At 41.1% G+C, this 19,132-nt stretch overlaps 1 protein-coding gene across 2 annotated transcripts in view; it reads right to left on the bottom strand.

Annotated features, from left to right (window-relative positions):
• Positions 1–3,475: 3,475 nt before the first annotated feature.
• Positions 3,476–19,132, bottom strand: part of cpvl (carboxypeptidase vitellogenic like) — a 106,501-nt gene continuing 90,844 nt past the window's right edge. For both annotated transcript variants that reach the window (XM_072575038.1, XM_072575039.1), the window contains exon 13: positions 3,476–4,131. In XM_072575038.1, coding sequence (XP_072431139.1) covers positions 4,030–4,131 — 102 coding nt within the window. In that variant the 3' untranslated portion in view covers positions 3,476–4,029. The remainder of the gene's footprint in view (positions 4,132–19,132) is intronic.

The raw sequence follows: 19,132 nt of genomic DNA, 5'->3' as shown, positions 1-19,132 counted from the left end.
ACCGACCTCCTTCTGTGCTATAACTCTTTCTACGTTTCTATGTATTGACAAGATTTGAATTAGATGGTCAGTGTTTTTCACTAGTCCATGGGAGAGCAGCATTCCTACTGAATCACAGTTTATTGATCAGATTACACTCTCGTTTAAAACGTGGCTATGAATCCCGTGAACCTCAATAAAATGTTGCTTTACTTACAGGTAAACATGCTTTCCAATGATGAAGTAAACCGGAGCCAGGTTTGTTTACAGGTCAGAAACCAATTAAAGTCCTGATTTCGCAGGGCTGACGCCCCCATTTGTGATGGGATATTTATGACATCTTCATAAGCACTTCATACACTGAGCCAAGCCTCCCCACCTTGTGGTGCAGCAGGAAGCCCTTTAATGGTAGATACCATTCCCCTCTGACTCCACTTAAGAATTCCTGCTACTTTCTGCTCCTCCTGCAATGAGCTCCTTCTTTAAGGGTACACTGTCATCAAGGTTCACCTCTCTCTAGGGGAATGTTATGGAGAATCCACAAGATCATCTCAGTGATCGAGAGCCCTTCAGGGGAGAATTGCAAGGAGCCTTTCACCTGTGAACACGTTGGAAGTGCATCGTCACAACTCTGATTGCCTGGTCAATGCTAGCCTTGCTGAGCAACTCTGAGTGTATTATCTTTGTGCTTCTGTCTGGTGTTCATGTTGAGGAATGGAAGAATGGGTGGTCATGTCTTGAGGAGATAACTTTAGGTAGAATCTATTCAAATACTTTGGAGGGACTAAGGAAGTTGGAGTGAAGATCTGAGGAAGCTTAGCCAGGCAATGAATGAAGCAGCTCTGATGGCTGCCAGGAAAGTGAGTGCACCATGAAAGAAGCTCTGGTTGCAGTCCCTCACAAGCCATTTATGTTGATAACTTTCACTGGTAACCGCTTAATGGCTACAAATGTAAATGGTGATACACTGTACAAAGCAGGATCCAGCAACAGCAGTGAAATCCTGCAAGGACAAATCTGTGGCAAATAGATATTGGATAGCTCTGGCAAAAAAGTCATCAGTGACTTGTGAAATGCTTTGACATTCAACTATTTTCAAGATGTCGTAGTTGATCTTTAGAAACATCCAAAATGAATTGTTGATGGTTACACGATGATTAGTGCTGCAAGATGCAATGTCTTTGGAGATGAGGGCAGAGATGTTTATGAGCATCTGTATGGAGAGCCACAGGCTTGTTCAAGGATCAGCCATCTCCAAGAAGCTCACACTTCAAAGATCGATCCTGTCTAGAGTGTCTGTCTCCCACTGCCTTCTTGCCCCTCTTGTTCCTCCTGTGCACACCTTACTCTCGTCTCTTTTTAAAAAATCATATAATTGGGGTAATGTTAGCTTTAATGCCAGGCAGACGCAAATCACCCACACTTTTTATATGCCACCCAACTTTCTTGACTTCATGTCAACTAAATTTGAGCAGGATATAAAACTGGCAATCAGGTAGCTATTGCTCACCTTTCTTCACCAAGATAAAAATAGCCCCATCAATTTTCTTGAAAACCAGGCGAGTATAAGATACTCATTATTACCCTGCGCTACAGGTCATTGGTTAGCTTATGTTGACTGCTTTCATCCCATGTTTTGAACTAGAGATGTTTATTCACAATGCAAATAGTCATCTGCCTGCTCCAGAGCTCTGTTGTTAGGCTCAAATGAGGGTCCGAAACCTATGTTGTGTGGGGAACAGTCACTCAATCTGTTTTCACCGGAACAGCCAATTAATGGCCAGAGAGCAGGCTTGCCCCGCAAAGTTAAGGATGGGCTCTCTAAACTGCAGGGTCAATCAGGATATCATGGCAGTTGTAGAACTGTAAGTTAAAATTTGACTTTTCCATTATTTCCCACCCCACACCCCCAACTTCCCAGTGATCCCCCTGGAGATTGCTTCCACCTCTGAGAAATTGGAGAACAAGTGGAAAATTAACCAGTTGATTTATGTTACCTGGCTTAGAAGATCTTTAACTGGACCAACTGGCTATCTGCTGCTTGCAGATGGGTAGACTTCTGCCTTCATTCACCACAAATTCCACCAAAAGAGCTATTGGGAAAAGGGGGTTGAGCCAGAAGTTGACATGCAGACCAGAGATGGGATGTCCATTATCAGCTCTCAGTTGTTTTCAGTAATCTGGATAGATCATTTTATCTGGGCCTGATGACAGTACTTTTTGTGGTCCTAGTAATTCAAAGTGAATATTCCTGGAAAAGGTTAATTCAAATAATCCAACAATTTTAAGAAACCTTTTCTATTAAGAAAAAGAAGTTGAATATTTATTAAGTTTATTTAATACCCCATTATTCAAGTAAAATACAGCCCTGCTCTTTGCAACAAGATCCCATCTTTCAACTGTCCTCTTCTCATCTACTTAATATTTAAAACCATAAGACATAGGAGTGGAAGTAAGGCCATTCGGCCCATCGAGTCCACTCCGCCATTCAATCATGGCTGATGCGCATTTCAGCTCCACTTACCAGCGTTCTCCCCGTAGCCCTTAATTCCTCTAGACAACAAGAATCTATCAATCTCGGCCTTGAAGACATTTAGCGTCCCGGCTTCCACTACACTCCGTGGCAATGAATTCCACAGGCCCACCACTCTCTGGCTGAAGAAATGTCTCCGCATTTCTGTTCTGAAATGACCCCCTCTAATTCTAAGGCTGTGTCCACGGGTCCTAGTCTCCTCGTCTAACGGAAACAATTTCCTAGCATCCACCTTTTCCAAGCCATGTATTATTTTGTACGTCTCTATTAAGTCTCCCCTTAATCTTCTAAACTCCAACGAATACAATCCCAGTATCCTCAGCCGTTCCTCATATGCTAGACCTGTCATTCCAGAGATCATCCTTGTGAATCCGTGTACTTCACCCAGAGAGTGGTGGCTGTGTGGAATGCTCTGCCCCAGAGGGCAGTGGAGGCCCAGTCTCTGGATTCTTTTAAGAAAGAATTGGATAGAGTTCTTAAAGATAGTGGAGTCAAGGGGTATGGAGATAAGGCTGGAACAGGATACTGATTAGCAATGATCAGCCATGATCATATTGAATGGCGGTGCAGGCTCGAAGGGCAGAATGGCCTACTCCTGCATCTATTGTCTATTGTCTATTGAATCTCCGCTGGACACGTTCCAGTGCCAGTATGTCCTTCCTGAGGTGTGGGGACCAAAACTGGACACATTTCTTTTCATCCTACCAGTATTTTTACATAAATACGGAGGGTAGATGTTTCAGATCCACCAAGGATTAAAGTGACTAATTCTCACAAATGTAGCTTCCTCCAAAGAAATGAAATTCTTATATTCAACCACAAAAACACTTCTTTGTAAATCAGTTTACTCAAAGTCTGCTTTTTTTTCTCTCCCATTGACAAAGTGTTCATTGACATTTTAACAGAAATGGCTGTTGGGTAACATTTCCTATGTTGTCATCAAATTATCACACATTATGAATCAACAATATCAAAGAATTTATTTCAGTTCATAATAAGTTCTTGCAAAACTCAAATAAAAATATCAAATCACAACTTTTTAATACTTTCACAAAAGCAAAATACCACAGAAAATGAAAATCTGAAGTGAAAACTAGAAACCTAAAATAAAAGCAAAAAGTGCTGAAAGTACTCAGCAACACACATATGGGCTAACTAAACTGCAGAATCAGTCAGGATGCCATGGCAGCTGTAGAACTGTTAGTTAAAATTTTACTTTTCCATTATTTCCCACCCCATACCACCAACCTCCATGTGATCCCCCTGGAGATTGTCCCCACCTCTGAGAAATTGGAGACCAAATGGAAAATTAACCAGTTGATCTGTGTTAGAGTGCCCATGCTGTGGTGACAGAAGCAAAGTTAATGTTCCAAGTCAATGACCTTAGTCCGGTCCCTGCTCCTGGACCAACTTAAAATGGAGGGATGAAAGTAAAATCCTGCATACTCTTATTTCTCATTTAATGAATATGATATCATAAAACTAAAAATGAGAGAGATTTAATTCCACAATACAAATCAAAGAAATTGTCCTTTTCTGGAGATGAAACGGTCAATCATGTCAAATGCCCTTTCAGGTTGATCATACGGTAAGATGTGTCCTCCACCTCGTATAATTACCTTGAACAGAAAATATAAAATACACTTTATTAAAGTTAATAACAACAAAATAAAAATCACAGTCTAACATTCATATGGAATCGTTCCTAGACTTAATTTCCAAGTGCACTCAATACACATTGCAGATCAAAGTCATCTGAAGATTGCCCTGTTGTCAACCATGAAGTGAAAACTTCTTCCATAATGCAACATTCTATGCATTGAAGCTCAAAGAGTAAAAATAACTTTGTTGGCAATGGTTTTTTAAAGTATACATCACACTGAAATCAAGTACAAATTTGCCACTTGATCATCCTCATTTTAAAAGAAGTTTGTTTCTTTTCCTGTTTTTAATGCTGCCTGCCACATGGTAGTGACTTGTTGCAGTTTATGCAGGGAGTCGGAGTTGCTATCTCAACATGCAAATGTCCATGCAAGGGGTGATCTGGAGGTATGGATAGTACTGGAAGAAGCTCCAATGCTTTTTCCACCATAGAGCTGATCAGGAATCTATCACTTTTACCACTTGCAGTTGGTGAGTCCTAGAAGGAATTGTATGGAGATATTCAACTTATTTGGCTTGAACACACCTTCCTTGACCACCAACTCCTGAAGTGGGACTCAAACTGTGCCAACTAGCACCTCTGAATTGATGCAGTTTAGGTCTCCTCTTATGGCACAAGGTGACTACGAAGACGTGCAAGAGATATTCTCTAGGACACAATTTCTGTACTTATTTGTGGTGTGAAAAAGTGACTAGCTCCTATACAGAGGTCAGATTGCTTAGTTGGATGGATGGCTAGTTTGCAATGCCAAGAGTGTGGGTTCAATTCCCACAAAAGCTGAGGCTGGCATGAAAGACTCTCCTTCTCAACCTATCCTCATGCCTGAGGGGTGTCGACCCTCATGTTAAACCTCCACCAATCCGGTAAGACAACGCAAACTTTACTTCCCAATAGCAAAAGGAAGAATAGAAGGTGTGGAAATGAAGTGCTGAGCCCTCATCTATTGCTCTGTAATTTGCCAATATTTCATTTTTGATCTTTTAACATAATAAACTGCTGGCATAGGCAAGGACACAATATTGAACCTTCAAAAACTTCAATGAAATCATCAGGATTTGGGGGAGGTGATTTTGAAAAACTTATTACCTTTAAAATTCCTGGTACACAAGGACTACTGGGCACAGATTTGGAGTGATTTGGAAATGTAGCAAACGTGATGTGGAAAAAAACCCATGCAGCTGCCTAGCCTCAATTCTTCTGGCATCACTGGTGAGGACAGAAACTAAGGAAATTACCTTTCACATGAACTCTAATGATCTTTGACTGAAGCTTCCCACTCCCCAATCAGAGACAGTGGGGTGAATCTTTGTGGCAGTGGCAGAAGTCCAAGAGCTATGTCTGAAAGCGAGATGCCTACCTGCTCCAATTGGCAGCAGGACCCAGGGAGAGGGGGACAGGGAATGGGGAAGTGTATTGCAAGCAATAGCCAGTTAAGAGCCACCTGGAGAGCTGCAGGTTTGGGGACAGAGAGAGAGAGAACAAGAGCGCAACAGAGTGAGAGAGCATCTCAATGGCCTGAGACCCCCTCAGAAAGGTGAGGGAGGAGTTGAGGAATTGGGGATTTTAGAATTAGAACTAGCTTTATTGTCACATGTACTTACATGAGCACACTGAAATGTTTATAGGTCGCCACTTAACGGCACCATCTTAGGGACCAAAGTACCTAGGTACAGATTCTTAAATACAAATTCTTAGGGGGAAAAAAAAAAGAAATAAAATCTCTATCAATAAATGACAAAAATAAAGTTTTTCGAAGAGTTCAGAATAACAGTGCTCCCAACCCAGACTACACCAGGCTTCACCTTGAGGCTGGGAGTTCGAGTCCACGCTGAGGCCTGGAGACTGCGTTCACCCGAACATCGCCAATACTGCCCGAGAACAGAAAGAAAAAAGAAAAAGAACAAAAATTGTGAAGAGAGAGAGAGAGAGAGAGAGAGAGAGAGAGAGAGAGAGAGAGAGAGAGAAGGAATGAAAAGAAACAGATGGAGCAGATGAGCTCCATCTTACTCCACCACATCTTAACGACTCGTGGGTGGGGATGGGTCAGTGGATGTCATGAATCACCAATATATTATTACTGTTGCAAGGGTGGCCATACTACAACGTTGTGTGTCCAAAGCATAGAGGGCTCTCTAACCCATTCACCCTCATAGAACACTCTGGGATACCACATGTCTCCCCATATGCTACCCAAATTTGGGCAGTCAATTTGACCACTTCGCCACCATTGGCACAATCACATGACAACATAAAGACATAGGGTAACCTCCTCAAGGCTATTTTGTTTGCCAACTGGCTTTGAGCCAGGAAGGCAATGTGTTTGAAAATTTCCAATCAACATTTCTAAAGTTGCTTTGAAAATTCGTGGATTTTGCTATGATTCCAAAACTCAGTAGTTAAAGCTGGAAGAGAGATGAAATATTTTAATGGCGCCCCCATCTCCTGAGATCAGATTTGTCATCCACCTCTGGAATTGTTCGAATTTTCAAAAAAAAAGATTTTGACTTTCCACTCTACACACAGCCCTTCCCAAAAACAAAGTTAAAATTTTCCCTCATGAATCTAATCTTACATACAGTACCTTCTAGGTCTGCTTGAAGAGGACATAAAGTTCCAATTTCAAATGAGAATTTGTCACAGGATGGACTTTCTAAAGCTTTACTTCAGAGAACGTGTCAGTCAAAGCTCCAAATCCTCTTATCTCCAAGTCAGAAGGGGGTGAGAGTTCAAGACTCACTCCACAGACCTCAACTCAAAATCTAGGCTGAAGTGCAATGGGAGGCCAGAGATAAGCAGGAAGAGGTTGGGAGAGGTACGAGGCGAGACCTGGTCCAGGGGCGGCAGGAGGGCGAGACCTTTTCCAGGAGGTGCAAACAGCAAGATCTGCTCCAGGAGTGATGAGAGGCGAGGCCTGCCCTGAGAGATGCAAGAAGTGAGGCTCTAAAGCCAGCCTCCATTTTTTTTGCACAAGAATGATGGGAAGGCTAGGGGATGAGTTTGAAGCTGTCAGGGACAGGGTTGCTGCTAGAAATAAATAAACCCATTTTTATTCTGTTGTGCAGGCTACTTTATTTTACAGGGTGAAAGTGAGGACTGCAGATGCTGGATATTAGAGTCAAGATTAGAGTGGTGCTGGAAAAGCACAGCAGGTCAGGCAGCATCCGAGGAGGAAGAAAATCGACGTTTCGGGCAAAAGCCGTTCATCGGGGTGAAGGTTTCCTGATGAAGGGCTCCTGCCCAAAACATCGATTTTCCTGCTCCTCAGATGCTGCCTGGTCTGCTGTGCTTTTCTAGCACCACTCTAATCTTGACTTTATTTTACAAGCAGGCATAGTCACTTTTACAGAGAAAGTTGCTTCCTGATGCTGGAGAATGATGTTTTTTTAAAAACCTTTTGCATCACCTTGAGATTGCATTCGTTGGAAATTCAATCTTGTATTAATGTTATATCAAAGTTATCTCTTCTCTGTCCTTCCCCACCTGCAAATTTCTTCACAAATTCTTGCATATATTATCTGCTCAAAGTGCCCTGAAAATATGCATGTTGCATTGATCTCTGCACAAACTCAATATTCTGTTGCTTGGAGTTTATGTTCTACAAGGGTTAAATCACATTCCCATCCCTTACCACATAAACAAATCGAAGTTAAGTTAATTCACAAGATAACAACTCTTGTGGTTAACAGTAAGATGAAAAAGAGCAAAATTTTCTCAAAATATGTAGCATTTCTCCTGCTACAGAGTTACACAGCAAAAGTTCATTGACATAGCATGCCATGAATAAAACTGCTGAAAACTTCAACCCAAATATGAAAAAATGCATATTTTAAACATAAAAACTTGACTCAACTGGAGTGCATTCTATTTGGAGTACATTTGTTGGTACTTTAATAATCAACAATTTCACAATCGTGACCCAAATTGTTTAGTTTTAAGCAGATTGAAATCATTACACTCGACTATGGAACAGCAGTGTCTGCAAGTTGAAAGAGCTGGTATTTATAACTGTGAAGTGTTGTGATGCAGACTGATTCACTCCGTCCCACTGCACTTCTGGTCTGCAACAAAACAACTTCACCTGAATAGAAGTGGAATAAAAGGAAAAATGTCATTGAGGGAAAGTAATCATTGAGGGAAAGTGATTACAGTAACCACCAAACAGTGACTTTCAGGGGGTTTTGTTGAGAGGTAAGCAATCAGAGTTCCGTCCAGAGACGATCAGGAACAAAATAAGAAAATACAAGGTGGTTACAAGTATTCAGCTACCACAAATAATCTCACTGATTCTATGGAGCTAGTTGCCCCCACAAATGTAGTAAGCTCCTACTGTTACAACCTTGTCCACTTGTACAATAGTGTAACCAAGGGAAGCAACAATAACTAGAGCTTGTGCTTTGGTTCATATACTTGTTTCGCTTGCAGGAGTACACAACAATTTACTTGAAAATGTACCAAGCAAGGAGTGAGGGGACATGAGCTTGTCGCGATTTCTACAACATGTTTCCTAAATCTCCTGCAACACCTTAACTTTATTGTTCCCAGTCCTTTTTAAAATGTACTGAAATGATTTTCTTCTAAAACAGGTAAGGCACACTACAAATTTGAGGCATCATGGTGTTGTCAAAGTATGGTATAGAAATTCTATAAAATTAAAATTCAACAACCAGAAGGATTGAAATTTCTGTAGTGCATGTGAAAATGCAACTTTTTAGCATGGCTATTAAGCTGTGACATTTTTCTTCAGAAAGGAAACACTCTTTAGATAGCTAGGTACCATTCGTTTAAAATGAATTGATGTTATTGTTTGAGCCCAGTAAGGAATGCTCCAAATACACTGAAAGAGTTCACCAGCATCAAGTGAATTTAAGAAGTCATAGAACTGTCATAGAACATTGGGGATAGGAGCAGCAGTAGAACACTTGACTTTCATCGGAATTCCACCATTCAACATGATCAAGGTTCACTTTCTACTGCAAGGCATTCTCTTCCCCCATTCCCATGTCCTGTAATTCACTTGGGAAGCTAACAATTCATGCTGAAAATATACTTAAGTGACTAAACATCCACATCTTAGGATAGAAAATTCCAATGGTTCACAATTCAGAGTGAAGGAATGTCTCCTCATTTCAGATAATTGTAATGTCTCCAGCCAGAGAAAATGAACTTTCAGCGGCTAACCTTCAGGAAGGGAATTAGAATCATAGAATCCCCACAGTTTGGAAACAGGCCATTTGGCCCAACAAGTCCACACCAACCCTCCCAACAGTATCCCACCCAGACCCATTTCCCTACCCTATTACTCTACATCTCCCCTGACTAATGCACCTAACCTATGTATCCCTGAACACTATGGGAATTGTAAGAAAACAAGACAGAATGGGGGCTATGGAAAATGGACACAAGGATTGCAATGCATGGTTATCCTGTGACGCTTTATTGAAAAGCAGGAAACATACCAAGTTTGTGCTGTCTATTCAGGATAATGATCCCTGGGTGTAGGGTCAGTTGAATAGTATAGGGTCCAATATACTAACCTCTCAGCACCACTGACAGATAGCCTGCATGAATTTGTGCAGGAAATCAGAGAAGAATGATACAAAAAATGAGACAGTAGGCTCCACAGTTTTCATATGATGCCCTGATATCACAGATGGAACAAAGAGATGTCATATATCTGCAATGTTGCACAACTCTCTTAAATTTACATGGTCAAGTCATAGAGAGCCTTGGACGTCAGTGTTCAAAATAAAACACCAAGAAGCTGAATGCAGTGTTAAAGGCAGTACTGTACACTGACCTCACAGAAATTAACAAGGTGACTAGAGGTACTTTCAAATGCTAAGTATTGACTGACTGCACCATTGGCTTCACATTACTGTATTCCCACCACTCAACTCTCTATTAAATCAGACCTCAAGAGCTATATTGCCCATTCTGATGTAGAGAGTGAAGTACATTGCTTAGGCTTTAAAAGTTCTAAGTGGCACCTGGACACAGGGCCCCAGATTCCCCCAGCCCCTATTCATCACACTGCAATTTTCATTGGGGGAATGTATTGGGGCAAGCTGGGATCCAAATGCCTCAACACTGCTGGAACCATTGCAGAAGTGGGCATTGTAGAACTTTGGCAGTGTGAAGGCAATGTGAATCACACCAACACAGCTATCATGAACCATGAGGCAACCATGGATTTCAGTTGGGAACTGTATAAAGGTTGAGTATAGAAGGTGTTGCCTACTTCACATACCATTATGAAATGCATAGAATATAGTATATCTGTTTTACTACAGTGACTGACAAAGATATTGAATTCAAAAAGGTAAGCAAGCATTAAATAATGTGCTGCCTCGTTGTTAGCTCTAACAATAGTCAAACTCTCAAGGAAAAGAACAGCATTATGGAAGAGGTAAAAATCTTCAGATGCATGAAACTATCCACTGCAAAAAGTGCAATTCTGCAGTGCCCAATTTTGAAAGGCAAGCCCAGTTTGAAATGCAAATCTAATTTTGTAAAACAAACCCATTGCTTTAATTTTGTTTTCTTGAAGTTTAATTTAACCATCTGTTTTGGTGCTTTGGTGTCTTATCAGATGGCTGAGCCTCCGTCATTCCTTAAAAACTCAAATGCAATCTGCTCACAAGGGCTAATTTATAGATATTTTCCAATCAACCTGTACAGAGATGTTACTACACACCTTTGGATTAGGTGGGACTTGAACTGAGAAGGGCTTAATTCGATAGTTTTTTTGGGGGAAGGTCAATTTGAATGCTTGGCTGCCTTTCAAACCACTCAAGTTGTACTGAACAGGGGTTGTTCACACAGGGATTGATCATTTTGACAGCTTTATAATTGCATAAAGAGTATTGTGTTTTGAAAAATAGCTATTCAAGTGATGTTTCTTTATGTTGACAGCTTTAGAGCTTCAAAATGTTGTCATGGGAATGGAAAGTTCAGTCTAAAGTAAATATTGGTCTTTGGGTTTGAGGGTCAGGGCCTCACAATGGTATTAGTGAACAGGTGTGTCTTTTAACCTAGCCCCTTCTTTCGCTGCCTTGGGACCGGTCACTTCCTGACCCTAGGCCACCCCTACATTCACTAGATGAAAAATCCTGCAAGCCAACACTTCCAAATCCTGATTTACAATTCATGCCTCAGTCATGAAATTCTGGCTCTGTACTTCACATTCATGATATAAAGTTTAATCTTATGGACTATTGTCAAAAACTGGGAAAAGAAAACTCCTTTAAGCTGAAGAAACAGTGGATATAGATTTATGTTTTACAATGTGTTCAAGTTGCTCATTTTCATCTACAACATTGCTTTATTCAAACGCTGGGGGAGAACACCAGACAGATTGTCTCCATGTGTGTTCAGGAGAGTTTTGCCTGCCTTTATCCTGAAACGGATTCCTCCCCTTTATTCATTTATAAATGTCACAAGCCCTTCCCTGGGGGGGGGGGGGGGGTCATCCTTTCTACACCCACTCTGTCTGTCCATTTAAGACTTTTGTAAGTCTTTGAGATCGCCCCTCATTCTTCTAAATGCCAAAGCGTTCTGACAGAGTCTTGTCAAAGGTCACTCCCACTATCCCAGAAATCAATCTGACAAACTCCCGCTGCACTCACTCTATTGCAAATATGTACTTCCTCAGGGAAGAGGTCCAGAACTACAGATGATACTCCAGGTGCAGTCTCACCAACATTTTATACAACTGAAGCAATAGGTCTTTGTTCAGATCAGCCGCTGTGTAGTTTGATGGTACAGCAGGTCTCAGAGCCAAGTGGGCTTATTGTGTTCCTAACTTGTGTTGGTATACTCTCTGCCTGAAAGTAGGTCCTTGGTGACTATATGCTGAAACCCCCATTTTCTGTGACAGGTAGGATGTGGAGGTAAGTCTTCGAGTCTGCCTCAGCCAGAATGGGGATCGAACTTTGTGCCATTGCTATAAATCAGGGGCATATGCTAGCCATCTAAGCTAACCACACTCCCAATAGGTTTGATATGCAAGTAAACTGATTGAAGCTGTGAAATATCTAAAAGGTGCATGCAGATATGTCAAGAAAGATACTCTCAACACGAAATACAAACTTTCTAAATATTCACAGAATTGAAGCTACATTTCACAGCTGCCAAGTTTTCATTCAAAAGTATTTCCTAAGAAAAATGTATTTGGCAACAGTAATGTAAATAAAAGAAGTATATTGATGCACATGCCGAAGATTTATTAGATAGCCCTTTAGAAATTTTAACTCTGGCCTAAACCTTGGAAATATCTGGAGCTGCAATTTTTAAGCAAACCCAGAATTAAGAATTGTTCCAGCACAGGAGATGGCTATTTGGTCTATTGTGCGCACCCCAGTTCTCCAAATGAACAATGCACTGAATGCTTCTCCCCGAGACCCAAAGTATTCTTACATTCTTCCTTCACAGATAGAAATCCAACTCCCTCTTCAATGCATTGATCAACCCTGCCTCCACTACAATCTCTGGCTGCACATTCCAGATTTTAACTCACTGTGTAAAAAGGTTGTGGGTATTATGTCTCTATTGCTCTTTTTGCCTACGTGAATTCTACATCCTCTTATCCTTGAGCCTTCCACTAATGGGAGCGGATTTCCTGGTCTTCTCCATCTCGACCTTTCATAAGTCTTAAATCAGTTCAAATCTCCTCTCAACATTCCCATGTTCAAGGAAGGTTCTCCAAACATCCTGAATATATTGATGTAACTGATGTTATGCACCAGTCTCTCAGATATTTCTTGCATCTTCTAATGCCTTTGCATTTTGCCTAAGGCGTGGTGTCAAATGCTGGATGCAATACTCCAACTAAATGAAAAAGAAACTTAGATCTTGGTGTACAGGGTACAGTTCCAAAACTTCCAGATGATACAAAACTTCAAAGCATTTTGAACTTTGTGAAGAATGTTGTAGTACTTTGAAAGGACACACTAAAGGTGCTGGATTAGGGCAGACAAGTGGCAAATAAATTTTCAAGTGGTGAAACATGAAAGGTCATAAATATATGAGGAAAAAGGAGGAGTTACAACATCATTAATTGGGCCCTCTACTACAAAACTTTCTTCCAGGCCAAAAGCATCTATGAAGTACACCTGTTTTAAAAAAAAAGCAAAATACTGCAGACACTGGAAACAACCAGAAGTGTCGCAGAAACTCAGCAGGTCTGGCAGCATCTGTGGAGAGACAAACAGAATTGTCTGGACCAGATGGGCCAGTGGGCTGAGAAGTGGCAGATGGAGTTTAATTCAGATAAATGTGAGGTGCTGCATTTTGGGAAAGCAAATCTAAGCAGGACTTATACACTTAATGGTAAGGTCCTAGGGAGTGTTGCTGAACAAAGAGACCTTGGATTGCAGGTTCATAGCTCCTTGAAAGTAGTGTTGCAGGTAGATAGGATAGTGAAGAAGGCATTTGGTATACTTTCCTTTATTGGTCAGAGTATTGAGTACAGGAGTTGGGAGCTCATGTTGCAGCTGTACAGGACATTGGTCAGGCCACTGTTGGAATATTGCGTGCAATTCTGGTATCCTTCCTATCAGAAAAATGTTGTGAAACTTGAAAGGGTTCAGAAAAGATTTATAAGGATGTTGCCAGGGTTGGAGGATCTGAGCTATAGGGAGAGGCTGAACAGGCTGTTTTCCCTGGAGCGTCGGAGGCTGAGGGGTGACCTTATAGAGGTTTACAAAATTATGAGGGGCATGGATAGGATAAATAGGCAAAGTCTTTTCCCTGGGGTCGGGGAGTCCAGAACTAGAGGGCTTAGGTTTAGGGTGAGAGGGGAAAGATATAAAAGAGACCTAAGGGGCAACTTTTTCACGCAGGGGGTGGTATGTGTATGGAATGAGCTGCCAGAGGATGTGACCGAAGGGTCTGTTTCCATGCTGTACATCTCTATGACTATGACTAAGTCCAGTATGACTCTTCTTCAGAACCCCCAGATACTGCCAGACCTGCTTAGTTTCTCTAGTACTGTGTGTTTCAGATAGCCAACATGCACTGTATTTTGTTTTTTTTTCCCATTAAGTACTATGGTTTCCAGTTGCTCTCCAAATTCTGTATTCGCATTGCTATTGCCCATTGTTGATTCATAGTCTTGTTTTAAAGAGAAGAAACTGTGGAGATGGATCAGCAAGCTGTTCCTGGACCTATGTCAGTGTTAGTCAAATGGGCCTATTGGAGCAGTGTTGCTCCAGTTAAATTTACTCAGGTTCACGTCTCTGGTTTGGGAAAGGGAAGTACTTGATAACTTCTCCAGGATGCTTTCCATTTACCTGTCTACTCACATGGAGAACTGCTACTGAAAATTCAAGTCCTATAGCCTTTTGATGTTTGATTGATTAGCCTTCTCATCTACATTTTTTAAAAGACACTGAAAAAAGAACTGAAGTATTAGTTCTATTGTAAATTATAAGTAAATAAATACAATTGATTTAAAGTCCCATTCAAAATCTAATTCAGCCATTGTATTGACCTGTCTAAAAGACCTGAAGTTATTTGGTTCATCAGGAATTGGCAAAGCTCCGCTTTGTTATATATGTCTGCAACTGCTGAAATTCACTATATACTCAATCCTGGCCGGAGTCTTATGCACAATGTAAGCACGAGGAAGAAGTCTTGAAATAAAAACCAGACTTCCTCACCCTTCAATTCTGGTCACAAGCCAAGCAAAACCTCTAAGCTTTGCACCTTGTTCTTTGACCAGAATCTCACCTAGACCACCAAATAACTGCTGTAGCTAGTGCAACAGGCTCATCAACCTATTTCCTGAAACCCAAAGTCTATCCACCACCTGTAAGGCAGACATCAGTGGCGTGTTGGAATACTCCCCATTTGTCTAGCTGAATACAGTCCCAATAACACTTGTGGAATTTGTCTATTTGTTTGTGTATGGAAATTTTGAAGAGGACACAGTTAAGTTATAGCGTCACAAATTAATAATTCAGGCTTCTTTCATCTCATTGGTTAAACAGTTAATCAAACACTTTGATTATAATAAATAACAATTTTTGTGTTAATTAAAAAAACATAGTTTGCATTTTATTTTAACCTGAATTAGATAGTAAGTAGCATTGTGCAATTCAGTGGTTTAATCAAATTAGCACAGTTTTGATTGCTCTAGGAATCCTGGGATTTGGTTTCCCCCACATTGCCCCATGATTCATGACCGGTAGAAGAGTTCTGTGTTTTAATTCCAACTGATGGTGAATGTCCAACCTTTCACTTTCCCAGCAACCACGGAGAAAATGAATGCACAATAGACATAAAATCTGCAGTTCAGGCAATTAATGAATACAGCTGAGAAATAACTAGAAGTCTTTCTTTCTTTCAAATATTGCACTGATGGCACATGACAATTCACTATCAATGTTAACACTCTCCATAATTTAAACAAAGGAATACTTGATACAATGCCCCAATCCAAACTCAAACTTGTCTTTCATTTTCAGCTGCTGACTTTCTTCATATGTTCAGCATTGTTATTACCAGAATACATTGTCGATATTTTGATTGACATTCATTTTTTTGTTCAAATTCTGATCCTAAACATAAATGTACTGAAATGATAAAGTAGCTATTTATCATTAATAAATTATACTTCAGTTTGTACAAGATGCCTACACTTGTATTATGCAGAACATAGGGGATACTCCCTTTAGATATTTTAAAGTTGAATTCAACTTCTAAGTTGTGGTTTCTTTCCCACAGCACTCAATTCCATGCTCTGCACATGTGCAAATTTGCTATCAAAGTGAAAACATAATGGCATCATTCTGCTTGTGGTTTAAACAAAAATTTCAAACTTCCTTCTTCCAATTTCATTGCAGTTGCCATCTGGATGAGTTTTAAGGCATCGCTGGGCTTCTGAATTTGCACAAATATAATGAAACATGATTTTAGACCGCCTCATAAATTGGGCTATAACTGCTTTAATTTTCAAGAAATGGATGGTCTGAAGAGTTCCAGTCACCAAAACATTTTAAATAAAGACCTGCCACTGGAGGGTCTGGATTTAAAATGCATTTGAATTTCACCCAAAAATTATTTAGCAAATCGACACTATACATAAAAAAAACTTGCATTTATATATGCTCTTTCATGATGCAGAACATAAAATCCCTGCAGTGTGGAAACAGGCCATTCAGCCCACTGAGTTTACACCAAACCTCCATAGAGTATCCCACCCTGATGCACCCCCCCTACCCTGTCCCTGTAACCCTGCATTTCCCATGGCTAATCCATCCAGCCTGGACACCACGGGCAATTTTGCATGGCCTATACATTTAATCTGCATATCTTTGGACTGTGGGAGGAAACGAGAGCATCTGAAGGAAACCCACGCAGACACAGGGAGAATGTGCAAACTCCACACAGACAGATGCCCGAGGCTGGAATCAATCCTAGGTTCCTGGTGCTGTGAGGCTGCAGTGCTAACCACTGAGCCACCATGCTGCCCGAAGCACTTCTCAAATCACTTTTCAACCAATTAACAATTTTTAATGTTTTAATGAAAGGAACACAAGAACCAATTAGTGTGCAGTAACATTGCATATAAAAAATATAAATAGTTCTGATGAAATGGATTTAAATCCACCTGAAAAGCAGATCAGGCATTATTTACAGTCTCATCAAATGAGGGGACTTCTGGCATTAATATTTCCTCAGTAATGCAAAAAGGGGCTAGCTTTGACAAAGACAATGAGGAATGGGCTAAATGCCGAAATCCCAGGAATGAGATTTTAATAAATATAGATTTTGGCATTTGCTTAAATTTTGGTTTTGTAACACAGGCTGGATTTTTGGAGAAGTGGCAATCTCAGGCAGATTGCTGCTAAGGCCCTTCTCTTTAAAAAAAAGATGGAAGCTCTGTAAATTGAAGAGGAATCAGTGTCATACAGCACAGAAATAGGCCCTTCGGCCCACCATTTCCATGCTGGCCAATAAACACCAAACTACACAAATCCCGTTTATCTGCAATTGGTCCGTAGCCAGTCACTAGTTCATTCATTACATCCAAGACAAATAATCTTTTAATGGCCTCTTACTACGAACTGTCAAAATGTATATGCAGCCCTCCTGCTGGAATAAGTGTTTTTGGAGGGTTTTGCTCAGCTAGAATAAAAGCCCTCGTGGGGTTGGGGGTGGTGGGGGGGGTGTAGGAACAGATGATTAATGGTTTTTTAAAGTTATATAAGAAAGTCTATTGCTACACTATGAGGTAGAGAAATCGACGCTTCAGGTGTAACCCTTCTTCAGGACTGGGTGTGGGTGATGCAGATGCTGCCTGACTTGCTGTGTCATAGAGTCATAGAGATATACAGCAGGGAAACAGATGCTTCGATCCAACTTTTTCATGCCGACCACATATCCCAGCTCAATCTAGTCCCACCCGCCAGCACCTGCCCCATATCCCTCCAAACCCTTCCTATTCATATCCATCCAGATGCCTTTTAGATGTTGCAATTGTACCAGCCTCCACCACTTCCTCTGGCAGCTCGTTCCAAACACATACTACCCTCTGAGTGAAAACGTTGCCCCATTGGTCTCTTTTATATCTTTTCCCTCTCACCCTAAACCTATACACTCCTGTTCTGGACTCCCCCACCCCAGGGAAGAGACTTCGTCTTTTTATCCTATCCATGCCTCTCATGATTTTATAAGCCTCTATAAAATCATCCCTCAGCCTCCCACGTCCAGGGAAAACAGCCCTAGCCTATTCAACCTCTCCCTTTAGCTCAAATCCTCCAACCTTGGCAACATCCTTGTAAATCTTTTCTGAACCCTTTCAAGTTTCATAATATCTTTCTGATAGGAAGGAGACCAGAATTGCATGCAATATTCCAACAGTGGCCTAACCAATGTCCTGTACAGCCACAACATGACCTCCAAACCCCTGTACTCAGTACTCTGACCAATAAAGGAAAGCATACCAAACACCACCTTCACTATCTGATATATCTGCGACTCCACTTTTAAGGAGCAATTAACCTGCACTCCAAGGTCTCTTTGTTCAGCAACACTCCCTAGGACCTTACCATTAAGTGTATAAATCCTGCTAAGATTTGCTTTCCCAAAATGCAGCAGCTCGCATTTATCTAAATTAAACTCCATCTGCCACTCCTCAGCCCATTGGCCCATCTGATCAAGATCCTGTTGTAATCTGAGGTAACCTTCTTCGCTATCCATTACACCTCCAATTTTGGTATCATCTGCAAACTTACTAACGATACCTCCTAGGAGAAAGTGAGGACTGCAGATTCCTGAAGAAGGGCTCATGCCAGAAACGTCGATTCTCCTTCTCCTTAGATGCTGCCTGACCTGCTGCGCTTTTCCAGCAACACATTTTCAGCTAACTATACCTCCTATGCTCACATCCAAATCATTTATAGAATTCTTCCAGCCTCCTGCTTGTCTACCTTGGATTCCAGCATCTGCAGCTTTTTGTTTTGTCTCTAACACTACATTGTAGCAGTAGCTAGCTGTTTCCTCTTCTACCCGACCTCTGTATTATCTTTTTCATGCTCAATAGTCTGGGTTTTAAATGACTTCTAGTCGTGACAGTTAGCCAGTCATCAAAATGTGCTTCCTCCATAAATTGATGGTTCCCACTACGTGGGATTAAGATCCTTAGAACAGGAAAAACGAGGTCTGTTTGAACTCAGCACTAATTTCAAATGACCCTGCTGAGTTCAGGTTTCCCGCCTGTTGTTCCCATCGTGCTCCTATTCCCCGCTGCCAGCATGAATGGGATCTGCTAGAAATCTTGGGCCTTCCACATCCAGGTTCCACACCCACCATGTTGAAAAAAGAAAATCAGCCTCTGGACTCTGCCTAGCTCTGTGAAAATCTGGCCACTATTGTCAGATGCCGAATGGAACATCACCTTCCATAACGGTGGCCAATGTTGAAGCTCAAATTTATGGTTAAAAATATTGGAAATC

The sequence above is a fragment of the Chiloscyllium punctatum genome, chromosome 8 (assembly GCF_047496795.1).
Source record: "Chiloscyllium punctatum isolate Juve2018m chromosome 8, sChiPun1.3, whole genome shotgun sequence".
Classification (NCBI taxonomy): Eukaryota; Metazoa; Chordata; class Chondrichthyes; order Orectolobiformes; family Hemiscylliidae; genus Chiloscyllium; species Chiloscyllium punctatum.
This window is presented reverse-complemented; position numbering and strand designations above follow the sequence as displayed.